The 26,793-nt window shown below is 42.0% G+C and overlaps 1 protein-coding gene across 2 annotated transcripts in view; it reads left to right on the top strand.

Moving 5' to 3' along the window:
* RELL1 (RELT like 1) overlaps positions 1-25,451 on the top strand; it is a 74,993-nt gene extending 49,542 nt beyond the window's left edge. For both annotated transcript variants that reach the window (XM_012474980.2, XM_012474981.3), the window contains exons 5-7: positions 2,701-2,937; positions 6,303-6,441; positions 23,355-25,451. In XM_012474980.2, coding sequence (XP_012330403.1) covers positions 2,701-2,937; positions 6,303-6,438 — 373 coding nt within the window. In that variant the 3' untranslated portion in view covers positions 6,439-6,441; positions 23,355-25,451. The remainder of the gene's footprint in view (positions 1-2,700; positions 2,938-6,302; positions 6,442-23,354) is intronic.
* Positions 25,452-26,793: the final 1,342 nt, after the last annotated feature.

The following is a 26,793-nucleotide window of genomic DNA, read 5'->3' as shown; positions in this document are numbered from 1 at the left end:
TTTTGCATTACTATTTTAGGTTATGGTTGTTGAACAGCATAGTCCTTCATAATTAATTACAGAGAACTGTATTTCCATATAATAATTATTTCTCCAATGAGGAGCATTTATTGGATGTCTGCAGTGTGCTGGGTGCTGCGCTGGAGCTGCACATTCACAGACCCTTGCCGTGGAGGAACACAGTGGGGAGTGGGGACGTGTGTGAGGCCTCGTGGTGGAGAGCCTGTGAGTGCTGTAGGGCAGGTGGAGACTGAAGGCTCTAGGGGGCCCCGGGGGGGCCAACGGGAGTTCAGGAAGTTTCATGGAAGAGGTGCCCTCTGAACCAGGAGTGCAAGAGGTAGAGACAAGAGGCAGGGCTGGCTGTAGGAGGAAGAAGGGCCAGAAAACAAGTCGCTACAGCATGAAAGCCTGGGACTCACCTATGAAGGGTTTGATCCAGGGTAGTCAGGCCAAGTGACATGGCAATGGGGTTGAATCCTTCTCCGCGTCGTATGTGGGTTGTGCACGCAGCACATCTTAGATGTTTAATAGGTGTTTGTCAGACTGGCCACGTGAATGTGTGTTTTAGGTAACTCAGAGTTCAAGGAGGTGAGTTTAGGAGAGACATAGAGTCACAGAGATAGAAGAGCTAATGACTTCCCCCGTATTCCAGTCCTGGCCATAGACAGCTGGTGTTCTGACCATCTTAGCTCATGGTGTCTTTGTCTCAGTCATCTCTGGGCATCCTGTAGTGCCTGTCACTGGGTTTTGTACACAACTGGTATTTGAGAAATGCTTGTTGAATGAATGTTGTTAAACTCTTGCATTCAGCCTTCTAATATGTGGTGCTAATTTAACATTATTTTAATCCTGGAAGGTACTGCTGTGTGTTTTTATTTTAACAATTAGGAAGGCAACCCTAAAGAGTACCAGAAGACTTTTGGCTGTCAGTTATGTTTGAGGCGGTCTCTTTAACCGTAGGCTCCTCTTCTTTTTAAAGTGTGCAGGTGGCCAGTTTGCAGCACCGAAAAGGCTGGTTTCTGCCATCACAGCTTCCTGTGTGTCTCTGGAGCTCTTGCCACAGTTCAGGTGTCAGGCTCTGGGCTTCACACCACCCTCACTACTCCTGCCTGCACCAGAGGGCTGATTCCTGCTCTGTTTGGCTCTGTTAGGTTCCAATTCCTCCTTTTCTTTTGAAAGTAGCTCACATCGGCCTGGTGTGATGGCTCACGCCTGTAATCCCAGCACTTTAGGGGGCTGAGGCAGGCGGATCACCTGAGGATGGGAGTTTGAGACAAGCCTGGCCAACATGGTGAAACCCCATCTCTACTATAAATACAAAAAAATTAGCCAGGTGTGGTGTTGCATGCCTGTAATCCCAGCTACTCGGGAGGCTGAGGCAGGAGAATTGCTTGAACCTGGGAGGCGGAGGTTGCAGGGAGCCGAGATTGGGCCATTGCACTCCAGCCTGGACAACAAGAGCAAAACTCTGTCTCAAAAAAAAAAAAAAAGAAAAGAAAAGAAAATAGTTCACATCTGGCCTATATATTTCTGCTTTTTATATATTTGGATGGTCCAGCCAGATTTATTCCAGATTATCAAAGTGGTATGCAATACAGCAAGGTGATCAACTGCACAGTTTCTGGAAGTAAACATTCGAGGTCTGGATCTCAGATCCAGCACTTATTCTCAGTGTGATCTTGGGCAAGTTACTCCACTTCTCTCTGCCTCAATATCCTCATTATTAAAATAAAGAAATTATTAATACCTATGTAATAAGATTTTATGAAAATTAATTCCATTAATATATACATATCAAATGCTAGGAATACTGTTAGCTATTTTATTATTACTGTCATCAACACCATCAACATCTGTTTTGAACATCGCTTTTGATATCTTCGACTAAAGGCTTTCCTCCTTTGATGTAATGGCCAGATTTGAGCAAATATTTTCTCTTAAGTTATCTGATAATTTGATGGAATTTGAGTTCTTCCCTTTTCCAGGGCATATGTATTTAGGGGGTCTCTTTGCTTAGAGTGATAGGCAGGCACTCTGGTATGTGAGAAATTAGGATGATTGCATGAGAAAGGAGATCAGTGTTTAGAAAGAAACCTAATACTTTCAAGCCAGTTGATCTCTGTTAGAAGCAGTGGTTTATTCCCAGCCAACAGATTCCATTCTAGAAGTGATAAACCATTTTTTTTTCCTCTAGAGACAGGGCCTCACTCTGTCACCCAGGCTGGAGTTCAGTGGTACAATCATAGCTCAGTGCAACTTTGAACTCCTAGGCTCAAGCAGCCCTCCCTCCACAGCCTCCAGAGTAACTGGGACTACAGGCATGCGCCATCATGCCCGGCTAATTTTTTCATTTTTTGTCAGAGATGAGATCTCTCTGTATTGCTCAGGCTGGTCTCAAACTCCTGGCCTCAAGCAATCTCCCCACCTTCGCCTCCCAAAATGCTGGAATTACAGGCATGAGCTGTTGCGCCCGGCCATGAATCATATTATTATTGCTTAAGATAAACTCTCATCGCACCGTCATAAGGGCTGAGTACCTGCGGTCTGAGGTCAGTTCACAAAATCCATTTGTACAATTGGAAGATGCTTTTTTTTTTTCTTTCATTAAATGTGCTCTGTCATTACAGGGAGAGAGATTGCCTTCCCTGGTATTTCCTGTAAGTAACCAGTTGCACCTTTTTATTTTCCTCCCCACCTTAGCCCTGTGACTCCCAGCACACCAGGGAGCCCGCCCGTGAGTCCTGGGCCTTTGTCTCCAGGGGGCACCCCAGGGAAGCACGTCTGTGGCCATCATCTGCACACAGTGGGTGGTGTTGTCGAGAGGGACGTGTGTCATCGGTGTAGGCACAAGCGGTGGCACTTCATAAAGCCCGGAAACAAGTCCAGAGAGAGCCGACCGAGGCGCCAAGGCGAGGTCACGGTCCTTTCTGTTGGCAGGTAAGATCCCTTCAGATGCTTTTGGTTTGTGTGTGACATGGGTGCTACGGTGTGTGGACTTGCGCTTACTTCTCAGACGTAGAATATGTTCTCTGTGCCTGGCTCAGCTTATATCTCTGGGCTTTTTAGATATTTTCAGGTGTGAGTCCTAGGTTTTTCCAACAACAGAAGAATCCTGAAAGGCGGGTATTGCTAGATCAGATGGGAAATGTATTAAGATAAATACCTACCTGCTCTAACAGATAAAGCCCAGATTTTCAATTGTATATAGAAGAGACCTTTATATTTCACTTATGGAATCCAAGGCAGGTATTGAGATATCATTGGGTGGCTCTTCAGGTACTTGACCAGGGTTCCAGACCCTGTTCATCTGTGTGGCTTTGCCAAGTTTGCCAGTCAAAGGAGCAGGTCTGTGGAAGGTTGTTCACGAGGGGTTTTGAAAGAGCTAGGCCTGAGAGTGGCTTGTATCATTTTGGCTCACACTCCACTGGCTAGAACTCGATCACCCAGCCAAGCTCACTTTCAGGGAACTGAGAAATGTCATCTAGCCGTGTGCAAGGAAGGGGAGAAGACGTGGATCTGGTCCACAGCCCTCCAGCCTCTGTCTTGTAAGTTCCGTGTGAATTGCTTTGACCGCTTTTAGTGGGCGGTGCTTTCCACTGTGTCTTGGCTTTCTTGGTCCTCATGCCTTTCACTTGTGACCCATATGTGAGGTGGAGATCTTGCAGTTCAAGTGATGAATCCATCTGCCCCTACTTGAAGCAGCAACTTTGCAGTGGGATACTTTTGCAGTTCTGCTGTTGGATCCAAGTCCCACGCAGGAACTGCGTTGCTGATGTTGTATTTGGAAAGACAGTGGGGAGTAGTGGTAAGGAACACACATGCTGGAATGAGACTAGGTAAGCACTGAGCAAAAGCTGACAGTGCTGCTTACATGATCCTTCTCTCTACCAACAACACCCTGGGAAGAGTAGCCTGAACTCGTTGCTTCTACCTCCTTTGAGTCCAGGCACCACTACTTACAAACTGTTATGTTGCTCTGTGCCTCAGTTTCCCCCTCTGTAAAGTGAGAAGGACAGTCACATTCACCTCGTAGAGTTACTCTGTAGACTAAATGAGGTGACTCACACAAAGATCTTAAACCAGCTTTGGGTCTTTATGCACTCAAGAAATGTTGGCCGATGTTATTTTTATTTTAATTCAGTTGAGTTTCATCCTGTGTTGCACAAGCATCACGGAGAAGACTGCAGGCTATTTGCCACTTGCAGCAAAACAGCACAACTCATGACCACACTGTTTTATTAAGAAGCAGTCATGGGAATTTATGAATGCAAATGCAATGAGAACCTGTAGCTTGTTTGGACAAAGCATGTTTTGTTGGACTTAAAAAAAAAAATCCTGAAATGTTCAACTCAGATTCAACAGAGCTGTTTTTTATTTTGAAATGGAGTCACACTCTGTCACCCAGGCTGGAGTGCAGTGGTGCAATCTTGGCTCACTGTATCCTCTGCCTCCCATGTTCAAGAGATTGTCGTGCCTCAGCCTCCTGAGTAGCTGGGATTACAGGTACCTGCCACCATGCCTGGCTGATTTTTGTATCTATAGTAGAAATGGGGTTTCACCATGTTGGCCAGACTAGTCTCAAACTCCTGACCTCAAGTGGGCCGCCTACCTTGGCCTCCCAAGGTGTTGGGATTACAGGTGTGAACCACTGTGCATGGCCAAACATGGCTTTTTAAAATGCCCCCAATCCAACTCTTTCTTGGATATTGGCTACTAGGAGCACTTAATGATTCCAGGCTGTTTTCCAGCATCTATTACTTAAGAGAGTCTTATAGCTTGACAGAATAGATTTGTGTTTATAGTTACCCCGTTCTTTTTTTCACTTCTTCAGAGCCTTCTTCTCAGGGCTGGTGATCTTATTCTGGACACAGAAGGAGAATTTATTTTAGATAGTTTTTAAGGGAAATTAAGACCAGAACTAGAAAGAAGCTGTTCTGAAAGACTTTAGAAATTTGGTGATGATATACTGGAAAAACCGTTACATTGAATACATCTATTTAACTCTTAATTTTTAATGAAAATCTGTTCCTTAATGTTGTTTAGTCTTTCTTAATCTGTAATGAAAATTAACCCATTTTTGTCCTAATACTGATAAAACGTGTTGCTAGGGCTCTTCTGATTTTCTGCATGTGTGTGAGTGTGTGTGTGAGTGTATGAGAGAGAGAGAGAGAGAGAGAGTGTGTGTGTGTGTGTGTGTGTGTGTGTGTGTTGAGATAGGACTGCCTGATAGTTGCATATTTTCAGAAGTTTGTCATCTTCTGGTGAACATTCCGGTTACATCAGTCTAATTTGTAAACCAGTTAAACATTTAACCAGCTTTCTGTGGTTAAAAAAAAACTGATGTAGGCTGGGCGTGGTAGCTCACACCTGTAATTCCAGCCCTTTGGGAGGCCGAGGTGGGTGGATCACTTGAGGTCAGGAGTTCGAGACCAGCCTGACCAACATAGTGAAACCCCATCTCTACTAAAAATACAAAATTAGCTGGGCATGGTGGCACATGCCTGTCATCCTAGCTTCTTGGGAGGCTGAGGCAGGCGAATCCCTTAAACCTGGGAGGTGGAGGTTGCAGTGAGCCCAGATCACACCACTGCACTCCAGTCTGGGCAATAAGAGTGAAACTCCATCTCACAAGCAAGCAAACAAACAAACAAACAAACAAAAAACTGATGTTAAAGCCGAAGTCATTGTTAGAAACCACAACTCTGAGGTATTTAATATTTGAGTTCCTGAGTTTTTCCTTATTGAGACAGGGCCTAACTCTGTTGCCCGGGCTGGAGTGCAGTGGCATGATCTTGGCTCACTGCAACCTTTACCTTCTGGGCTCCAGTGATTCTCCTGCCTCAGCCTCTCAAATCGCTGGGGCTATAGGTGCACACTACCATGCCCGGGTAATTTTTGTCATTTTTGTGGAGATGGAGTTTTGCCATACACCCAGGCTGGTCTCAAACTCCTGGGCTAAAGCAATCCAGCCACCTCAGCCTTCCAAAGTGCTGCTGGGATTATAGGTGTAAGCCACATGTCTGGTCAATACCTGAGTTTTTAAACGCCTTTTGCATGCTCTATAAAATATCCAGTTTAGTCTGTGATATGGTTGAGTAGAAATCAGCTGGAAGGTTGGGCAGGGGCCAGGGGAATGTGCTGGATAGGAATGAATGTTCCTCATGGATATGTTGTTTTTCATTTGTGTCCTAACTTTTGGCTGAGTTCATTTGAGATCCTCTGGGTGGATGATTTTTGCTTTATTCCAAATTCTTGTTTATTAGAAAAGCAAACCCCATCACCTCTCCCCATTCTCCCCTCAGGTTTAGAGTTACAAAAGTGGAACACAAGTCAAACCAGAAGGAACGGAGGAGCCTGATGTCTGTTAGTGGGGCTGAAGGCGTCAATGGGGAGGTGCCAGCGACACCCGTGAAGAGAGAACGCAGTGGCACCGAGTAGCAGGTGAGCCGTGGTTTTGGTGACACTGGGGGCAGGGTGGCGCAGGGTGAGGAGAAGGCACTCGGAGCCTCCCAGTTTCTGTGGAAACATAGCAATGACATTTAACAGGGAAATGGAAGAGCTTTCCTGGACCCAATAAGACTGAGGGGGCATTGAACATGATTACTTATCTGTCCAGGGCTTTTTATAAAGAAGTCACAAACTTGGTGCCTCCAGGGCTTGGCCTGTGTGACAATGAGGACAGAGGATTACTTGTGAGGCAATGTGGCATGGTGGGGATTGTGGAAACTGTAATTCCCATCACCTACCCATAGGGCTTGCGTGACCACGAGGCGGAAAGCATCTAGTGTTGCTGCATCTTCTGACTCCAAAAAAGTCAAAATCTAGACTTTTGAAATGTAAAATCACTGATTTTAGATGTTGGCAGCTTTTGTTTTTGTTTTTGTTTTTTTCAAAAAACAACCATGCAGGCCAAATGACATGTAATCTTGTTACCATTCCTAGGCAAACTGTGACTTGAAAAATTCTAGAACAAACAAACCAATGTTTTTTCCTTTTATTCTGTTGGAAACCAGTTTTCTTCGTGTCACAGTTCTGAAACTTCATCGGAATATTTTCCACCAAATATCTTGAGGCAATTGAAAAGCACAGTGATTTATTTCTTGATTTGGCAATTTTAGTTTTATAAGACACTGCTTAAAAACAACAACACACACCAAAACCCTGTGATAAATTGATAGTGGCTTAGCTTTCCTCTTAACTCCTTTATTTCTGTTCCAGCGTGAGTGATATTTATCCCTTCCATGTGTATTATCCCTTGTAAAAGGGCAAGGGTGATGACGTGGGAGGGATCATATGCCCTAAAAGCTCCATGGAACCATCAGAGCCTGAACATGAAGGCAGAAGGGTTTCCACTTACATAGGGAGGGGAGGGCGGGCCATGAGGGAGAGGTCAGGCGGGGTCCTGGGAGGTACAGGGACACAGCAAAACTGATATGAACCCTGGAGTCAGACTGCCAGGTTCAAGTTCCAGTGTGCCACTCACTAACCCTGGGACCTGGGCAAGATACTTCAGCTTTCTGAGCCTCACTGGAAAATAAAAGTGATGCTCCTTGCCTCAGGGGCGGGAGGGAGATTTCCATGAAGTTGCAGGTGTGGAGGCAGGGCCTGGCACGTGGGAAAGGCTCCATCCATGCTACTGATTCTTATCATGCGATATTTCATTTTTGGTCAGCGTGGCTGAGTGAAGGAGAGACGTGGCTTTTTGGGTGAAGCTTTTCTGATAATCTGCTGGGCTCAGAGTGTTAAAGGTGCTCGGGAAGGAATTTGGAACGACTCTGTGCTCCTAAATTTTCTGAGACACAGGGACTCTGATAGTTTTCTAGTGCTAGTTAGTCCTCGTGCTTTTGCCTGTGGGGAGATCTGGCATCTCTTCCCGAGTTTAGGAGCAGAAGAGGGGCCTTCTTAAAGAGAGAAACAGTGCAGAAAAGTCTACCGTTGGTTTTTCAGCCAGTTACTGGTGACCTTGGGGAAGGGAACCAAAAGAAATTTGAGAAGAGGAAGATGAGTAATAACGGCAGCTAACGTTAATTCAATATTCTAGTCTTCTAGGCATGGTACTGATGTGTATCTCACATGTCATCATTATAAACATCTCCGATGGGGTTAGTACAGTGATCGTAGTTTTTTACAGATGAGGAAACTGATGAATGGGAAAGGTGAGTTACATGTCGAAGGTCATGTAGCTAGAAAGAGGAGCATTCTGATTAAAGTCAGTGAAGGACTTCCTTGTCTGGGAAGAGAAGCATCTGGCTATTCAAGTCTTAGGTGAGGAAGGCCCAGCCAGCTTAAAGGAGGTTTTTGCTCCAATTTGGATTTCTAGCCAACTAGAAAGAGGAGCATTCTGATTAAAGTCAGTGAAGGACTTCCTTGTCTGGGAAGAGAAGCATCTGGCTATTCAAGTCTTAGGTGAGGAAGGCCCAGCCAGCTTAAAGGAGGTTTTTGCTCCAATTTGGATTTCTAGCCAAACAGTTTTACTGCAGTGTTTTGTTTTACTGTAGAACAGACTCAAATATTCAAATACAAATGCATATCCACTTACTTGTTAGGTTTCTTTTTTCTTTCTGTTGTTTAAGGTGATTGTTACCAGAAGTTAGACTTAGTATTCCAAATAGAATGTTATCAAGACTAGGGCAGGATTTCTCTCTCCCTCTTCTGGTTCCTTCTCCCTTTAAAACCCCAAATCTGTTGTGGGGCATGTCCTCCCCTGTTCTTCCCACCCTGCTTTGTCGGCCTGAGTTCTTTTTTGTGGCTGGATCTAACTTGCCCTCTTGCCCTCTGCCTGACTTATTTTGGCAATGTGGTTAAAATGGTGTCTTTTTTTCTACAGAAAATGTGTTTGGGTTTCTCCTTGGAAGAATAAGCTTTTGTTCTTCAAAGTTAAATAAATTGAATTGCTTTCAGCCTCCAAATGCCACTGCCTTGTCTTCATTGTCACTGGTCTTTGGCTTTTTAAAAATGATCCTGTCCTAAGCATTCTGTGCCGCATGTTTCTGAAGCCTGCACTCTTTTTTCCATTTGCTGATAGTATCTTGTTGGAAACATTGATTTAGTAAGTTTATGTAACTATATTTTTAAATTTTTTATTTAAAATTAATCAATTATTTTAATGGACAATGAAAGTTGCATATATTTATCATTTACAACACGATGTTTTCAAATATGCATACACTGCGATAGCTAAATCGAGCTAATTAACATATGCATTGCCACACATACTTACCTTTTTTTTTTGTGGTGAAAAACACTCCAAATCTACTCTCTCAGCAATTTTTAAGAATATAACACATTGTTATTAACTGTAGTCACCATGTTGCACAATAGATCTCTTGGAATTATTTCTTCCCTCTAACTAAAATTTTGTGTCCTTTGACCAACCCCTCCCCCACCCCACCTCTAACCACCTTTCTTCTCTCTGCTTCTATGAGTTCAGCTTTTTTAGATTCCACATGTAAGTGAGATGACGTGGTATTTGTCTTTCTGTGCCTGGCTTATTTCACTCAACATAATGTGCTCCAGGTTCGAACATTTATCTTCAGTGACAGGATTTCCTTCTTTTCTTCTGGCTGAACGGTATTTCACTGTGTATCTATACTTCATTTTATTCATTCATCTGTTTGGGGACTCTCAGGAAGAGTCCATATTTTGGCTGTTGAGATAATGCGGCAGTGGACGTGGCAATACAGATCTCTCTTTGACATACTGATTTCAGTACCTCTGAATATGTACCGAGAAGTGGGATTGTTGGATCCTATGGTAGTTCTATTTTTAATTTTTTGTTCTTTTTTTTCTGAGACAGAGTCTCACTCTCGCCCAGGCCAGAGTACAGTGGCACAATCTCGGCTCACTGCAGCCTCCACCTCCCGGGTTGAGGTGATTCTCCTGCCTCAGTTCCGTGAGTAGCTGGGATTACAGGTGTGAGCCACCACACCTGGCTAACTTTCGTATTTTTAGTAGAGACAGGGTTTCACCATGTTGGCCAGACTGCTCTTGAACTCCTGGCCTCAAATGGTCCACCTGTCTCGACCTCCCATAGTGCTGGGATTACAGGCATGAGCCACTGTGCCGGGCTTATTTTTAATTTTTTTAGTGACTTCCATACTGTTTGCCATGATGGCTGTAATAATGTATCTTCCCACCAACAGTTATGCAAGAGTCTCCTTTCTCCACATCCTCATCAGCACTTTTTTTTTGATAATTGTCATTCTAACAGATGTGAGGTGTTATTATAGATTTAATTGCTATTTCCATGATGATTAGTAATGTAGAGCATTTTTTCATATACCTATTGGCCATTTGTAGGTCTTCTTTTGAGAAATTTCTATTTAGAATCTTTGCCCATTACAATTTTTTTAAACATTTTGTTTATCTTTATTGACAAAAATTATCTATATTTATTATGTACAGCATGTTGTTTTGAAACATGCATACATTATGGAATGGCTAAATTGAGCTGATTGACATACATATTACCTCACATATTTATCATTTTTTTGTGGTGAGGATATTTAAAATCTCTCTTAGTTAGCATTTTTCAAGAATACAATACTTTGTTATTAACTGTAGCCCCCATATTGTGCAATAGATTTCTTGACCCTATTTCTCCTGTCTAACTGAAATTTGATGTCCTTTGACCAACATCTCCCTTCCTGTTTTGCCCCATTTTTAAATTGAATTATTTGTTCTCTTGCTTTTGAGTTGTGTTTCTTATCTATTTTGGATAGTAACCCTTTATAAGATATATGGTTTGCAAATATTTTCTCCCATTTTGTAAGTTGTCTCTTCACTCTGTCGATTGTTTGCTTTGCTGTGCAGAAGCTTTTTAGTTTGCTGAAATCTCATTTGTCCATTTTTGTTGCCTGTGCTTTTGGGGTTTTATCAAAAATCATTGCCCAGATCAGTGTAGTGGAACTTTCCTCCTCTGTGTTTTTCTAGTAGATTACAGTTAGCATTTCTCTTATCAAAACAAAAATTCATAATATTAGGCATCTCTCTGTATTTTTATTATTCAGACTATTGTGTTGGTTTTTATTTTAGTAATTTATTTTAGTGATTAAAAGCTTGGTTTTAAACTCCTTACTTTTAATTGTGCCACTTAGCTACCAATGGTTTTGGGCAAGTTACTTAATGTTTTCAAGCCCCAGTTTTTTCATCTTTAAAATGAGATTGTTGCTGGACTTACATGATACAATGTATGTATAGTTCATAAGTCAGTCTTTGGCACAGAGTATCTGCTAAACATGCACTACTGTTAACAGTTGTTGTGCCTGGTGGTCTTAATTATTTATTAGGTCATTTCTCAAGCATCAACTTTTGGTACTGTGAATTCCTTTTTACATCTTAAGAACATTACAGCTTTGGACTCTCAGGACATCTCAGAAATAGATAGTATTTGTCAAGTCCCTTAGGAATTTGGGCCATTTTCTTGTTTGCGTTAAGGAGGCCTTAGAAATAACCATTCCCTTCTTCCAAGAGGTGGAGTTAAAATTAGTAACAAGGCGATGGAAAAGTTTTGCTGGCCAGTTCTTTTTATTATAAAGATCAGAGGGTGGGATAAATAGAAATGTTGGACTGCGACGTTTTCGGCCTAAGCATGACTGCTGTGCCGGTGTTCTGCTTCGGAATAAAGTCTCCCCTTTGTCAAGACTGTTTCATGGCTCAAACTCCCTCCTGAGCATCCGTGGCTGGTCACCAGGTGGCTCTGACATTTGGCCGCCTTCGTGTTCTTCTCTAACAGTGAGGAAAGGCTCCTTGGCTCCTTTCTTTGGACTCTGTGACAGGAATTATCGTAGAAGCTACTTGGGGACCCCCCTTGGGAGTTGTGCTGCTTGATTTGCAGTCCTCTGAATTGCTTTTCTTTTATTCACTCTCCAGGAAGCAGGTAATGGTGAGAAACAGCGGGTACTACTAGTTAGTTTATGTCTATCTCTCTAGCTTTAATTTTTTCAGGAAAAAGGCATATATATATATATATGTGTGTGTGTGTGTGTGTGTGTGTGTGTGTGTGTGTGTGTGTGTATATATATATTTATTTATTTTCCCCATGAGACAGAGCATTACTCTGTCACCCAGGCTGGAGTGCAGTGGCATGATTTCTGCTCACTGCAACCTCTGCCTCTGGGTTCAAGTGATTCTCTATCTCAGCCTCCCAAGTAGCTGGGACTACAGGCATGTGCCACCATGTCTGGCTAATTTTGTATTTTAACTGAGACAGGGTTTCACTGTGTTAGCCAGGATGGTCTCGAACTCCTGACCTCGTGATCTGTCCACCTCAGCCTCCCAAAGTGTTGAGATTACAGGCATGAGACACCGCACCTGGCAAAAACGCATATTTTTTAAAAGCAAAATGATCTGAGATTTGATGGGAGCCCTTTAACTTGATTCACTGGTCTTATGGTATAACAGAATATAAAAAGAAACTGCAGCTAAAGTAGGCATGGATTAGGCCACCTGGCTTGGTTTTCAGTTGCTGAACACCATTCTCAAAGGTAAAAGCAGTGCCGCGATGCCTGCCTTGCTCCTGTGTGGAAGACTGAGCCCACTAAGTCCATCTTAAATGTGGAGGTGGAGGGAGGTTAGCATCTGCCCAGGACCTGCTCTGTGAAGACTGGGCAGGTAGAACTGGCTGCAGAGAAAAGCTGAGTGAGGGATGGGACTTTAAAGGCAATTTGAGAAGTTGTAGGTAGTAATATCCTATTTTACATATGAAGAGCCAGGCTTAAAGGGACTAATTTTCCCCAAATCTCAGGGCTAGGTAGTGAGAGGGCTTGTATGGGAAGAAATTTACACTTGGGAACTGACATGCTCAGTGGCTGTGGAGTGCGAGGGAGCTTTGCTTTTCTTGGCAGGAAAGCAAACCAACTGCCCTTTCTTCACATAGCTCAGTAGCTCACAGAACTGATCATTCCAGCCTTGGGATGGCCTCCTTTGGCCTCCTGTGGGATCATCTGATGAGCAGCTGATGGATTTTAAGGCTCTGCCTGGATCAGGTCCAGGTCTGTGAGCTATTCAGTTTTCTTCCAGGTAGACTAAGGTCATAGACTTGTAGACTTTAGAGCAGCTGTGATTGCTAGCTCAGATCAATGCAGGTACAATTATATCTTTTAAAAGTGTCTCTTGAGCCCTTACCATGTGCCAGGTAGTTTGCTGTGTGTAGGGATGTGGCAGTGTGTCAGACAGACAGTGAAGGCCATGCTCTCACAGAGCTTCTATCCTAGGTTTTTTTTTGAGACAGAGTCTAGCTCTGTTGCCCAGGCTAGAGTGCAGTGGTGTGATCTTGGCTCACTGCAACCTCTGTCTCCTGGGTTCAAGTGATTCTCCTGCCTCAGCCTTCCAAGTAGCTGGGATTACAGGCACATGCCACTACGCCCAGCTAATTTTTGTATTTTTAGTAGAGATGGGGCTTCACTGTGTTGGCCAGGCTGGTCTTGAACTCCTGATCTCGTGATCTGCCTGCCTTGGCCTCTGAAAGTGCTGGGGTTATAGGCATAAGCCACCGTATCTGGCCTATCCTAGTTTTTATAGCAGACTTTTCTCCCCTGCACCTCCCAGTCTCCTTGTTTAGTGTGTGTTGTTACATGTGTTGTTCAGGATCATGCTGAGAGTTCATTATGGAGCCAGGGCTTAGGCTTCCTTTATAGCTCATTTTTTTTACTGTCTCCAATGTATTGGATATTATAGGTGTTTGAAATGAAATTTTTTAAAAAGAACTGAAATATAAGAAATGCATAGAATAAAATACTTAAACAGCCTAAAAGTCTACAGGGTGAAAAATAAATCCTAAAAATCAGTCTTTGCTCCATCTGTATCCCCCAACCCTTTTGCATATATTATCTCTTAAACCTTTTCTCAAGAGGGCACCACTGTGATCAGTGTTCTCTATGTCCTTTCAGGATTATGCTATGCATATACCTGCTTATGCAATATATCTTTTTATTTTTGAATGGAGTCTAGCTCTGTCGCCCAGGCTGGAGTGCAATGGAGCGATCTTGACTCACTGCAACCTCTGCCTCCCAGGTTCAAGCAATTCTCCTTTCTCAGCCTCCCGAGTAGCTGGGATTACAGGAGCCTGCCACCACACCCATCTAATTTTTGTATTTTTGGTAGAGACGGGGTTTCACTGTGTTGGCCACGCTGGTCTCAAACTCCTGACCTCGTGTGATCTGCCTGTCTCAGCCTCCTGCAATATATCTGTGTATATAAAGCCCCTCCTTTTGCCCTTCCACATATGAGAGCATAGATACTTGTTGGTACCTTGTTTTTTATTGAAGTTAATGATCTTTAGGTTCTGTGGTTCCGTGACTGTTGAGTTTTTGTCTTACTCACAGATGATTGAGGAAGAACCAGTTTTTACTCTCCCACATTGAGCCATGAGGAGTGAAAATGGTGGACACAGTTAAAAAGCTATATGCCCTATGTGTCCTCAGTTGTTGGGAATGGCACCAGTACATTTATGGCCATGATCTGGGAGTTTTGAGTTGACCTAAAAACATATTTTGCTGTCATCAACTGTGATGTTTTTTCCAAGTTATTCTTCCATGGCCTTGTTCTGTGCACAGGAGATACTGAAACATATTTATCAGTATTCTCAAAGTTTAAACACTATGGGGGACCAGGGATTTTTGATTTGTTTTTGCTTTGAATTGCCACCAAAGCTATCTCCTCCCAGCACATATCACCCTGGGCCGGGGCCTGCCCCAGGGCCCCTTCCTATGTTGACCAGTTGACCCACTGAATGAGAGCTTTGCTGTTCTTCTTCTTTATCCCTGTCAGCTGTTTGACATCTGCTCTTTTCACTGCAGAAATTCAGCAGTGTTGGAGGCTAGAGACTTTGGAGGACCTAAAGACAGACCCAAGGGGGCTTGAGGGAAGCAGAAAACGAAATGCCTTCAGAGACATGCTTACCTACCATTAGAAAGAAAATGGAATTAATGGTTATAACTAGGATTTTTATTTTTCTTAATTCGTACCTTGAGACCTTGAGTTCTACTAACATTAAATAGCTTAAGTTAAAACAGTGCCTATTTTCCGTAAGTAACAGGACATAGGGTACTTTAGTCGCTCCACCAGATAGGTTTTAGAATCAGACTTCTTGCGCTCAAGATCTTGGCTGTCACTTTTTAGCTATCTAGCTTTGGGCAAATTACTTAGCCTGTGATGCCCCAGCTTCTCCATCTGTTAAGTGGCGACAATAATAATAATAATAATAATAATAATAATAATAATACTTCAGAGGGATGTGTTCCTTGGCACTAAATAAGTGCAAAATAGGTTAGGTGTTAAATTACTACATCAGGTGAGCCCTGTTTAAACACTTAGCCTATACAGTGTTAAAATTTATGTTTTTGATATTTCATGATTCTTTTGAAGCTCAGAGAGGCCAGGTTAGACATAACCTAGAAAGTAATAGCAGTATTGTCCATTTGATCCTCAAGTGGAGGCTTATTGAAGGCCAGTTAGTTGAACTCTGTCTACCTCACAAGCCAGTAGAGAGGCAATATCTAACTCGTTCCATTTTCCTTATTAGAAAGAGACGGTAGTATTCAGGGTAATAAGTTCTTCTGCCTGTAGCTTAGTGTAGACATGAAATCACAAGTGTGTTGAGACTAGTAGGGAACTGCTGAATTGCATTTAAATGATTTGCAGTTGAATCCTTCTTTCTCCAGGTACAGAATAACTTTTGATGCCACTTACATTTTACTTGAAATAAAGTGCTCTGATTCTACCATCCCAAAGGATGGTGAATCACAAGTGTTCACTTGTTGTCACTTGGGAAATCCATTGCTGCTAAATACATGAGTACATTTAAATTGCTGTGGGAATATAACCAGTTAAGAACAACCTTCAGACTTCAGTAATATCCAAATCTAATGTCAGAAGATTCAAAACTGTAAGGAGTGCAAAATTTCTCATTGGCATTTTTCAATAAAGAAGATAATACAATTTGCAGGAATATGCATTTCTGTCTATGCTACTTTAAAAAAGCAATTTCTATTTTGAATGGAGAAAAATACCTACAAACATTATTTTTTCCTGAATTGACCCACATACATAGAAAGTTTCTCACTATGATATTAAAAAATTAAGGTTTTAATTACTTAGCCCCCTCCTCAAATTGGGGGTTGCAATATGCAACTCATGGAAGATGTAGTAGTCGATAAACATAAATAATGCCCAACCTTACTAATAATGAAGTAAATCCCAACTGCGATCACTTTTTGCTTCTCTGTTGGCCAAGATGAATGTTAACACTAGCATGACCATATAACTCACATCCAAAATGAGGAGGTAGCTCACACTTGTAATGCCAGTGCTTTGGGAGGCTGAGGTGGGAGGATGGCTTGAGGCCAGGAGTTCAAGACCAGCCTGAGCAACATAGTGAGATCCTGTCTCTACAAATGAAAAATTAAAAAATTAGCTGGGCATGTGGCATACACCTGTAGTCCCAGCTACTTGGGAGGCTGAGGCAGAAGGATTTCTTGAGCTCAGGAGTTGGAGGCATCATGCCACTGCATTCCAACCTGGGTGGCAGAGTGAGACTGTGTCTCTAAAAGAGAGAAAGAGAGAGAGAGAGAGAGAGAGAGAGAGATTAGAGTCTACTGAGAATAAAAGGGAACACCGTAAATAATTATTCTGGGTAAGCATACATAAACCAACACCTCCCAGGCAACGGTCACACACCAAAGCAGGGAGGCCACAATGGTCTAGACCTTTGTGGTGGCAATCTGGAACTGTAAAAACTTAAATATGCACTCTTTGACCAAGTTATTCCAGTTAATAAATATGCATAAATGCAAAGATAATGTTCAAAGTTGTTCGCTTCAGCATTATTTATAGTAGCAAGTGACTAGAAGCAACTTTAAATATCCAGCAGTGGGGGATTAAGTAAATAAATTATGCCTTATTCATTTAATAATGGCCTGCAAATGCCAAAGATTGAAGTGGATGCTGGGTGTGATAGCTCACACCTGTAATCCCAGCAGTTTGGGAGGCTGAGGCTGGAGGATTGCTTGAAGCCAGAAGTTTGAGATCAGCCTGGGCAGCATAATGAGACCCTGTCTTTACTAAAAAGTTAAAAAAATTAAAAAATTAAAAAATTAGCTGGGCATGGTGGTGTGCCCCTGTAGTCCTAGCTACATGAGAGGCTAAAGTGGTGACTTTAACTCCATGACTTAGGCCCAGGAGTTCAAGGTTGCAGTAAGCCATGATTGTGCCACTATGACTCCAGCCTGGGCAACTGAGAACCTGTCTCTTAGAAAAAAAATTAAAAAAAGATTGAAGTAGCATTGAAAGACACAGAGCATCTACTGTATATTACTAGATGAAAGAAAAGTTATAAAATATTCTAGTTGTGTTTAAAAATGATACGCAGCCGGTGGCTCAAGCCTGTAATCCCAGCACTTTGGGAGGCCGAGGCGGGTGGATCACGAGGTCAAGAGATCAAGACCATCCTGGTCAACACGGTGAAACCGCGTCTCTACTAAAAATACAAAAATTAGCTGGGCACGGTGGTGCGTGCCTGTAATCCCAGGTACTCAGGAGGCTGAGGCAGGAGAATTGCCTGAACCCAGGAGGCGGAGGTTGCGGTGAGCCGAGATCGCGCCATTGCACTCCAGCCTGAGTAACAAGAGCGAAACTCCGTCTCAAAAAAAAAAAAAAGATACGCAGCATGCCTCTTTTTTTGGGCGCGGGGCAAAGCTGATTGCGTAAGCTTCCTCTCTGCATACACTAAGCTCCTTCAGGGCTTGGGCAGTGTCGTTGGATGGTGTCTTTGGATGGTACCTTGTACATAGTTGGCCCTCAGTGATTCCTTAACAGGTGTGATAATATGGCATTCATTTCGTCATTAAAAGAACCCTCTGCAAATTAGTTGAATTCTAGTTCCCAACTGCTTTGAAATATGTTTAAAAAATGATTCTGTAGTTTTAAAATTTTGTAGTTCAAGTTGAGTTACTGACATTTTTTTTCTTTTTTCTTTTTTTGTTGGAGTCTCACTCTGTCACCCAGGCTGGAGTGCAGTGGTGCAATCTGGGCTCACTGCAACCTCCACTTCCCAGGTTCAAGCGATTCTCCTGCCTCAGCCTCCCAAATTGCTGGGACTACAGGTGTGCCACCATGCCCAGCTAATTTTTGTATTTTTAGTAGAGACGAGGTTTCACCATGTTGGCCAGGCTGGTCTCAAACTCCTGACCTCAAGTGATCTGCCTGTTGGGATTACAGGTGTGAGCCACTGTGCCCGTTCAAGTTACTGAAATTTTTAATTAATGTTTCAGTCTTTAAATGACTTTGTCATATTTGTTTTCTACCCCATTTCTTAGATATACTATGACTTTGTAGTGTTGTATTTGCAGGGCTTACCCTTTAGAAGTGAATTTAATTCTTGCAGTTTTTAATCAGTTGACAAATGTTAGTACTGGGTCTTACCTTACAACTTAACCCTTCATATGTGCATTAGAATCAGTGAGGCACCTTACAGGAAAGCACAGTCCTGGACTGCAACCCCATAGACTTGGATTTAGTAGGTCTTGGGGAGGGGCCCAAGGAATCTGCAGTTTTTAATATGATTAAGCTGATTCTAAAGCAGGCTCTGCTGATCGTTCTGAGAAACACTGATTTTAAAAGATTGCATGGATAACCTAAATTAGCAGGAATCTATTGGGTTTGTTAAATAAACAAGAGCCTTGATTAAAATAAGAAGGTATTATTGTTAATTTTTAAAGTTTAACACACAGTTCAGACCAGAGCAAGATTTAAAGGACCAAACACATTGTGCTGTGATCTCATTAATCTACATCTGCCAAGATGCCGACCTCTGCAGGACCATGGTGTCACACGCTCAGCAACCATAAACTGCCAACGTGTAACCACAGAATGGTCAGTAGAACCTGGAACAAGATTCTAACTAAGAAATGTGAGCCTTAAAGGATCATGGATTATTGGTGAATGATCACTTAAACGGAGTTCCAGGACTTCAGTGTTAATATTGCTGTCATAATCTTAACTCTTTCTATACACGACGTTCTCTATTTTATTTAAAAGTGTTCAAGAAAATTATTAATCCAACTATGTAGTTCCATAGCCTTCTCTTACAATGACATCAGAATTCGGTGTTGTGTAGGTGTACTTTTTTTTTTTTGAGAAGGAGTCTTGCTTCGTCGCCCAGGCTAGAGTGCAGTGGCGTGATCTCGGCTCACTGCAACCTCCACCTCCAGGGTTCAAACAATTCTCCAGCCTCAGCCTCCCAAGGAGCTGGGACTACAGGTGCGTGCCACCACACCCAGCTAATTTTGGGTATTTTAGTAGAGACAGGGTTTCACCGTGTTGCCCAGGCTGGTCTCGAACTCCTGAGCTGAGGCAATCTGCACGCCTTGGCCTCCCAAAGTGCTGGGATTACAGGTGTGAGCCACCACGCCCGGCTTGGAGGTGTACTTTTGATTTTCCCAGGGACTGGGCCCTTTAAATTATAGGTTTTTCACATCATTTAACTGTTTATGCAACCACAATGATTTCCCCTGAGAGAGACCCTGACAGCGTTTCTAGTTTCTGCATTTCCTTTCTGTTGCCCACCACACCGGTGGGGAGCAGAGAAGCAAGGGTACCAGAGGATGATCTCAGTGATGCTGTGGTGTCTCCGGGGTGACCGGATAGCAGTACAGCGTGGAGGTAGCTTTGTGGTCTTCCAAGTCTGACTGCCTGGGATGGATTTCCTGTTTTCCCATTACTAATTGTGTGGCACTGGGCAAATTATTGAACCTGGAAGCCTCAGTCTCCTCCTATGAAAATGGGAATCATCATTGACTCATGGAGTCATTGGAAATATTGAGTTAATGAACCCAGAGTGTGTAGCATGGCGGCACCTGGCACAGAGAAAGTGCTCTGCAGATGCCAGTACTGTTATTATTAATGAGATAGACTTTTCCTTCCTTAACATCCTACACTTTGAGATTTTAGTGTTTTCTGTTCATTAATCTGCTTCGCCTTCTAGTTTCTTTTAACATGTTTCTAATTTTTAAAGGGATCAGTTTCTTTTTTTCTAGAGAATCCTTTTAACAAGGCATAGGTATTCATATATATATATCCCAATCACAGACATATGGCAACTTCGGTAGAACCATAACATAATGATAGGATTATGGCTTTATCGTTATAAGATTATGTCATAAGCAATAAACTCTAAAGAAAAAGACAAGCTCTTTGTTCCAGATAAATCTTTTGGGTGGTTCTTAATTTTTATCCATCAGTCTTGTTTTATAAGCAACATGGTTACACTTTGGGATTTCTGAATTGTGTTTTCCATGTAATGAACTTTGCTTAATTTTTTCCAGCTTGAGCACTCACTTGTGTAAACTGTAATCACCAAATTTCTCCCAAAGAGAGAGAGGTCAGGCTGGCTCCATGTGCTGTGGTTCCATGTGATGGCAACAGTGGGTGGCTGGGTGTTTCTCTCCTCTCCCACCCACTCCTGTTAGCCTTTCCGGTGTATCTGCGCCCACCCACACAGGGTTTCTGACATCTGCCGGACAATACGGAAGGCACCTTATAACATTTTTATCGTTGTCCTGGGTTAAAGAAATACCTGGAAGGTCATAGTGTTGCGCCAGCAACATGCTGCCTTCTAATAAATGTGTGTTTTTAAGGAGAGATCAGAACTGCAAGCATTTTAATAAGATTAACTTTCCCTTTTCTGCTTAGTTTGTGGTATTAGCAGCAAGGACTTTAAGCAGCAATTTATATTTTTTACTTCCTCTCTCAAAGATATTGCAGGCAGCGCAGTTTTTATCAGCTGCAAAAGGCAGCTGTTGAAGAAAGCTAATGTGATTGTTTAGAGCAGAGAATTGGATGATGGTAATGAGCAGAATAGTTAACCTTTTGGAGCATACTGACTGCTTTTCCTCGTAGTAAGCATTGTGCATAGGATCATCTCATGTCAAACCCCAGTAACCTATGAGAGAATGCTACAGAGACAGCCACAGTTCCACAGCTAGCAGTAGGGGTCTGGATTTGACTCTAGGCCCCTCCTTCTTAGCCAAGCCTGTATTCTTGCTTGCCCAGTTCTTAAAGCTGGTGAAGTCTGTGCAAAACACTCAAAATGAGGAGTTCTTCTAGGTTGGAATGAAAACCGTTACTGTGATGAAACATTACTTTCTAGGCCTGACATCCCTCGCCTTTGACTTTGTTATTTTCCTTGATGCAAAAATGTCTAGTTCTAAGGGAGCATATAAAGAGGAGACATAAAAATAGTGGAATACCACGCATGTTTTCTAGATAATGCCCTAGTTTAAGGTGTTGCTTGGAAAATTCCCTCTCATTTTTTACTTTTTTTGTCAGGGCCTTTTTTTTTTTCCTTGGAGACGGAGTTTCACTCTTGTTGCCCAGGCTGGAGTGCAATGGTGTGATCTCGGTTCACCGCAACCTCTGCCTCCCAGGTTCAAGCGATTCTCCTGCCTCAGCCTCCCGAGTAGCTGGGATTACAGGCATGCGCCACCATGCCTGGCTAATTTTGTATTTTTAGTAGAGACAAGGTTTCTCCATGTTAGTCAAGCTGGTCTTGAACTCCCAACCTCAGGTGATCCGCCTACCTCGGCCTCCCAAAGTTCTGGGATTATAGGCATGAGCCACCGTGCCCGAGGGCCATTTCTATATTTCACCACCTCTGGCCCTTCTACCTTTTTTTCCTCCTCTGCTAGAATGTTTATATGAATTAATTTCTACCTGAAAGAAGTTCCAGACTTCGTTCAGTTTTACAGTAAAAATCTGCAGTTCTTAGACAGTTTTGGCAATTCAGTGCAGGATATTACTTATTTCATTATAATTAAAAACTCGATCCATGCTGTTTTATGGGACAGTGTTTCATTTCCTTTTTAGCTAAGGGGATAGAGGTCCTTTACTCATCACCTCATTTGGGCACTAAATCTCCCTCTCTTTCTTTCTGTCTCTCTTTTCCTCTCGGGCTCTATCTCTATTCTCTTATAACCACTAAATATTATGGATGACAGAATGACAGAAGAGGGTAACATGGATAATAATAAGGGACATATCTTGAAAGACGAGCTGTAAAATAAGTAAACAATGTGTTCTTTAAGACACTTCTACCAACTTCATGCTATTTCTTCGTATTTCTGCAAGCTGGGTCTATCTCTGGTTTTGTTTTGAATTTATAGTCTAACACACGACTTTGGTAGATTCGGGAGAACGTTTTGTTCCTTAAGCTTGTGTAGGTTCACCTGCGTGGTGTGTTTATATCTGCATACTTAGGGAGCTCTATAACTTTAGTCTTGTCCCAGGTTATCCCAGTCTGTAAAACAGGAAAGTAAAAAATCATCGGGCTGGCTGGACACAGTGGATCACACCTGTAATCCCAGCACTTTGGGAGGCTGAGTGGGCAGATCATGAGGTCAGGCATTTGAGACCAGCCTGGCCAATGTGATGAAACCTCATCTCTACTTAAAAATATAAAAATTAGCCGGATGTGGTGGTGCGCGCCTGTAATCCCAGCTACTTGGGAGGCTGAGGCAGGAGAATCGCTTGAACCTGGGAGGCGGAGGTTGCAGTGAGTTGAGATTGTGCCACTGCATTCCAGCCTGGGTGACAGAGCTAGACTCTGTCTCAAAAAAGAAAGTCACAGATATGTTCATTAAATGAGGTAGTTATAAAAAGCCATTTGGAAAGCAGGGAGCTGTTTTACAAGTATGGGGCTTTGTTTGTAATTTAAGTGTAGACATTGACAAGGGCCAGTTGTTAGAATGACTTAAAAATACAATCCAGAACACTGAAGGTACAATGAAGACCTAAGATGGAATGTTTAGTCATTGTGTTCTTACTTGAAATCCCAACCGAGCTGTCTTAGATGGTCAGTAGAAACCTCTAGTCCTTGGTGGGGCTTTAGAAAGACACCTGTGGAGGGCCATTCTTGCATTGCTATAAAGAAATACCTGAGGCTGGGTAATTTATAAAGAAAAGAGGTTGAATTAGCCTACAGTTCTGCAGGCCGTATGAGCATGGCACTGACATTGCTTGGCTTCTGGGGAGGCCTTGGAGCTTTTACTCGTGGCGGAAGGTGGAGAGGGGCAGGCACATCACTTGGGGAAAGCAGAAGCAAGAGAGAGAAAGCGGGAGGACGCACACGCTTCAAGAGCCAGATCTTGCCAGAACTCTTGGAATTAATTATATTTTTACTTAAATTTCTTTAGACTGAATTCTAGAAAAAAAAATGTATAATGGCGGAAGGAATGGGGTGGGATGTGGTGGGATGGGGTAAGAATAGATTATAATTCTGTTTTAAAATATGCAGGCAGATTAATATGCGATGTGATGTTTACCTTTGGTTAAAGATCTACTTTTTGTGTTTTCTCTTGCAGCAATGACTTGACGTGGAGAGCTCTAAGAGACTGAAAACTTTCAAGATCTGAAGTTACCTAGGGAATATTTTTACATATTTTATACAATTTCTATCATGGAGTCAGCAGGCATGTGGATCAAACCTAAAAGGGAATATTACTGCTGTGCTATATACAGAATTTAGTTTGCTTTGAAACAAGTTTTGGTTTAAAGAGTCTGTTGAAAAATGTATTATACTTCCAGGGAAGGAAAGAGCTGTTTATATCTTCTCAGCCACTCCCAGCCTCTACCCTTCCTAGCCCCAATCCCAGGCCTTGGTGTACACACTGTAGTTTTTCCATTATGATCAGTATGTAAAGTGACACTATTCATGTACAGTCTGAGCTTATGATCAGGGTGTATGTGTGTGTGTGTGTGTGTGTGTGTGTGTGTGTGTGTGTGCATGTGTGCATGTGAGTGTGTGTTTCTCTTTTTCCAGTTCCTACATCCTATTTTGACACTGGTTGTAAGAAGATCTTCATACATACAGGTTAGCTGTTACAAAAGCTAAAAGATGAATCTTCAGTGGTAAAAGCTCAGTGGAAATAATCTAGTCTACCCCTGAGAAGTTGATTCCCCAAGGCACCATGGAGTCAGATGGGACCAGATGCTAGACTTGGGATTCCTTGACCACGAATTCAGCATTCCCTCCTGCCACCACCATGCCACTCCTACGTCACTTATAAATTTTGAGAAGGTTTTCATGTCTTTTTTGTTTTTTTTTTTTAACCTTCCCTGAGTGATTCTTGGTTAATCCATTGAATAAAGGAGAAAATGGTTTTGGACACAAATTTGTTCAGACAACCCAAGATGAAAACAAAAGAATCCTGTTTCTCATGCAAGATGGGCCTGCACCTACCTCTGGCATGTTCTTCATGTATTTCCTGTTTTCCATCTTGTAACTAAGGCTCATTATTTAAAACACTCTTAGTAGTTACTTTCCCTTTAGGCCTGGCCAACTTTTCTTCTTTTTTTCTTTTAACTGTACATTTTACAAAACACCTGAAAGGACCCAGAGACATAAATAGTGCACGATTTTATGGTAGGTCTAGGCGAGCGGTGGGGGAGGCCGGTTACGAGGGCTCCAAGACCTGCCTCCATGTCAGCGTCGAGGGTGCCTTGAGCACTTCTTTTATCTCACACAGAAAAAGCACGTCTTTCATTTGCCTCCCGAAAGATGATTTCTATAAAAATGTACTTCAAAGTATTTACTGTACATAGACTTAAATGATTCTATTTCCAGCATCAAACTAAAAATTTCTAACCTTTTAAATGAATGGGAAATTCAGTTTCATGCAATTTTTTACTGACAACTAATAGACGCCGTGTGTGTATACATTCATATACACAGTGGACCGGAGAAAGTCAGTCTGGAAATAAATTTCACTGAGATCCAGAAATTAGCAATATAGTACTTTTATAGGTATATATTACTGTAAATAATATATGTGCAGTCTAGGCTAATAGTTTTAATTAAAAACAAATAAGAAGTATACTTTTTTTTTTGCTTTAAAAATATGCCCTCAAAATGGTGGGGGCTAAAATGTAAGATATTCTTCAGCTTTAATTATTTTCCCATCTTATTCAAGTCAGAGCACTTTTTTAAACAGCAATACAACCGGCAAGAGAATACTCAAAAATATTTAAAATGGTATTTATACCAAGAGTACGTTTTAAATATTTTCTAATACTTGAGCAGTTTTTGTCTGGCAGGCTTCCGAATATGCCAAAAGTTAGGCATTCAATATTTTCAACACGTAAGCTTTTTACTGGTTTATACTGTACTATCTGATGAGAATCCCTGAGTGTTGCCAAAGCGACTGATGTTTACAGGTCTTGCGTGTGTTCTCCTTCTTTGTAAGAATGGGGGAATCCACAACAGACTTACTCTAGAAAACACTAATGATGGACAACTTTTTGGTGTCGTAAATGAGTTGGCTACTACCTTGATGTAAAAATTTGTAAAGGAAATTTTTCACCATTTGGAGTGTCTAGTGTATTTTTAACTGTCTGGTTTGTACTTTTATGACTTTTGTACTACCAAAGCAGAGTTAAAAATAAAAATGTTGTTAAATGCAGCGCGTTGTCTTGTGAGCGATCCAATTGTTGGTGCCTGGTACACTGGAAGTACAGTCGTGGGAGTGTAATTATTGAGCTTAATTTTTTACAGTGCTGAATTTCTTGTGTCTTGAAATATCACATGATCATTTGACTGACTTCCCTTCTGGGATTTCCCCTCCTGCAGTAGCCCTTCCCCTAACACAGGCATACCTTGGAGATACTGTGGGTTCAGCCCTGGACCACTGCAATAAAGAAAATGTTGCAATCAAGCCAGTCACATGACCTTTTTGGTTTCCCATTGCATATAAAAAAGTTATGTTTGTACTATACTGTATTAAGTATATGTAATAATCTTCCGTCTAAAAAATGTACCTACCTTAATTTAAAGTACTTCATTGCTAAAAAAAATACTAATGATAATCTGAGCCTTCAGCAAGTCATAATCATTTTGCTGCTGGAGGATCTTATCTCAGTGTTGGTGGCTGCTGACCAGGGTGGTGGTTACTGAGGTTGGGGTGGCTGTGGCAATTTCTTATAATAACACAGTGATAAAGTTTGCTGCACCGATTGACTCTACATTTCATGAAAGTTTTCTCTGTAGCACGCAGTACTGTGTGATAGTATTTTATCATAGTAGAACTTCTTTCAAAACTGGAGTCAATCATCTCAAACTCTGATGCTGCTTTATCCATTAAGTTTATGCATTATAATATTCTAAATCATTTGTTGTCATTTCAACAGTGTTCATAGCATCTTCACCAGGAGTAGATTCCATCTCAGGAAACCACTTTCTTTCATCATCTTTTAAGAAGCAAGTCCTCATCTATTCAAGTTTTATCATGAGATGGCAGCAATTCAGTTCAATCTTCAGGCTCACTTCTGATTCTAGTTCTGTTGTCTGTTTCCACCACATCTGCAGTGACTTCCTCCCCTGAAGTCTTGAACCCCTCCAAGTCATCCATGAGAGTTGGAATCAACTTCCATACTGTTAATGTCCTATTTTTACCTCTTCCCATGAATCCAAAATGTTCTTAACAGCATCTAGAATGGTGAACTCCTTCCAGAAAATTTCAATTGACTTTGTTCAGGTCCATCAGAAGAATCACTGTCTACAGCAGCTCTAGCCTTATGAAATGCCTTTCTTAAGTAGTTAGACTAGAAAGTGGGAATTAATCTATGTAATTGAGTAATCTATGTAATTGAGTAATTATATAGCTGCAGAATGGATGTGTTAGCAGACATGAAAACATTTATCTCTGTACATCTCCATAAGAGCTTTTGGGTAGCTGACCAGGTCCTTGTCAATGAGTTATTATTTTGAACAGAATCTTTTTATCTAAGCAGTAGGTCTCAACAGTG

The sequence above is a fragment of the Aotus nancymaae genome, unplaced genomic scaffold, assembly GCF_030222135.1.
Source record: "Aotus nancymaae isolate 86718 unplaced genomic scaffold, 86718_ANA_hifiasm-v0.15.2.pri h1tg000006l, whole genome shotgun sequence".
Classification (NCBI taxonomy): domain Eukaryota; kingdom Metazoa; phylum Chordata; class Mammalia; order Primates; family Aotidae; genus Aotus; species Aotus nancymaae.
This window is presented reverse-complemented; position numbering and strand designations above follow the sequence as displayed.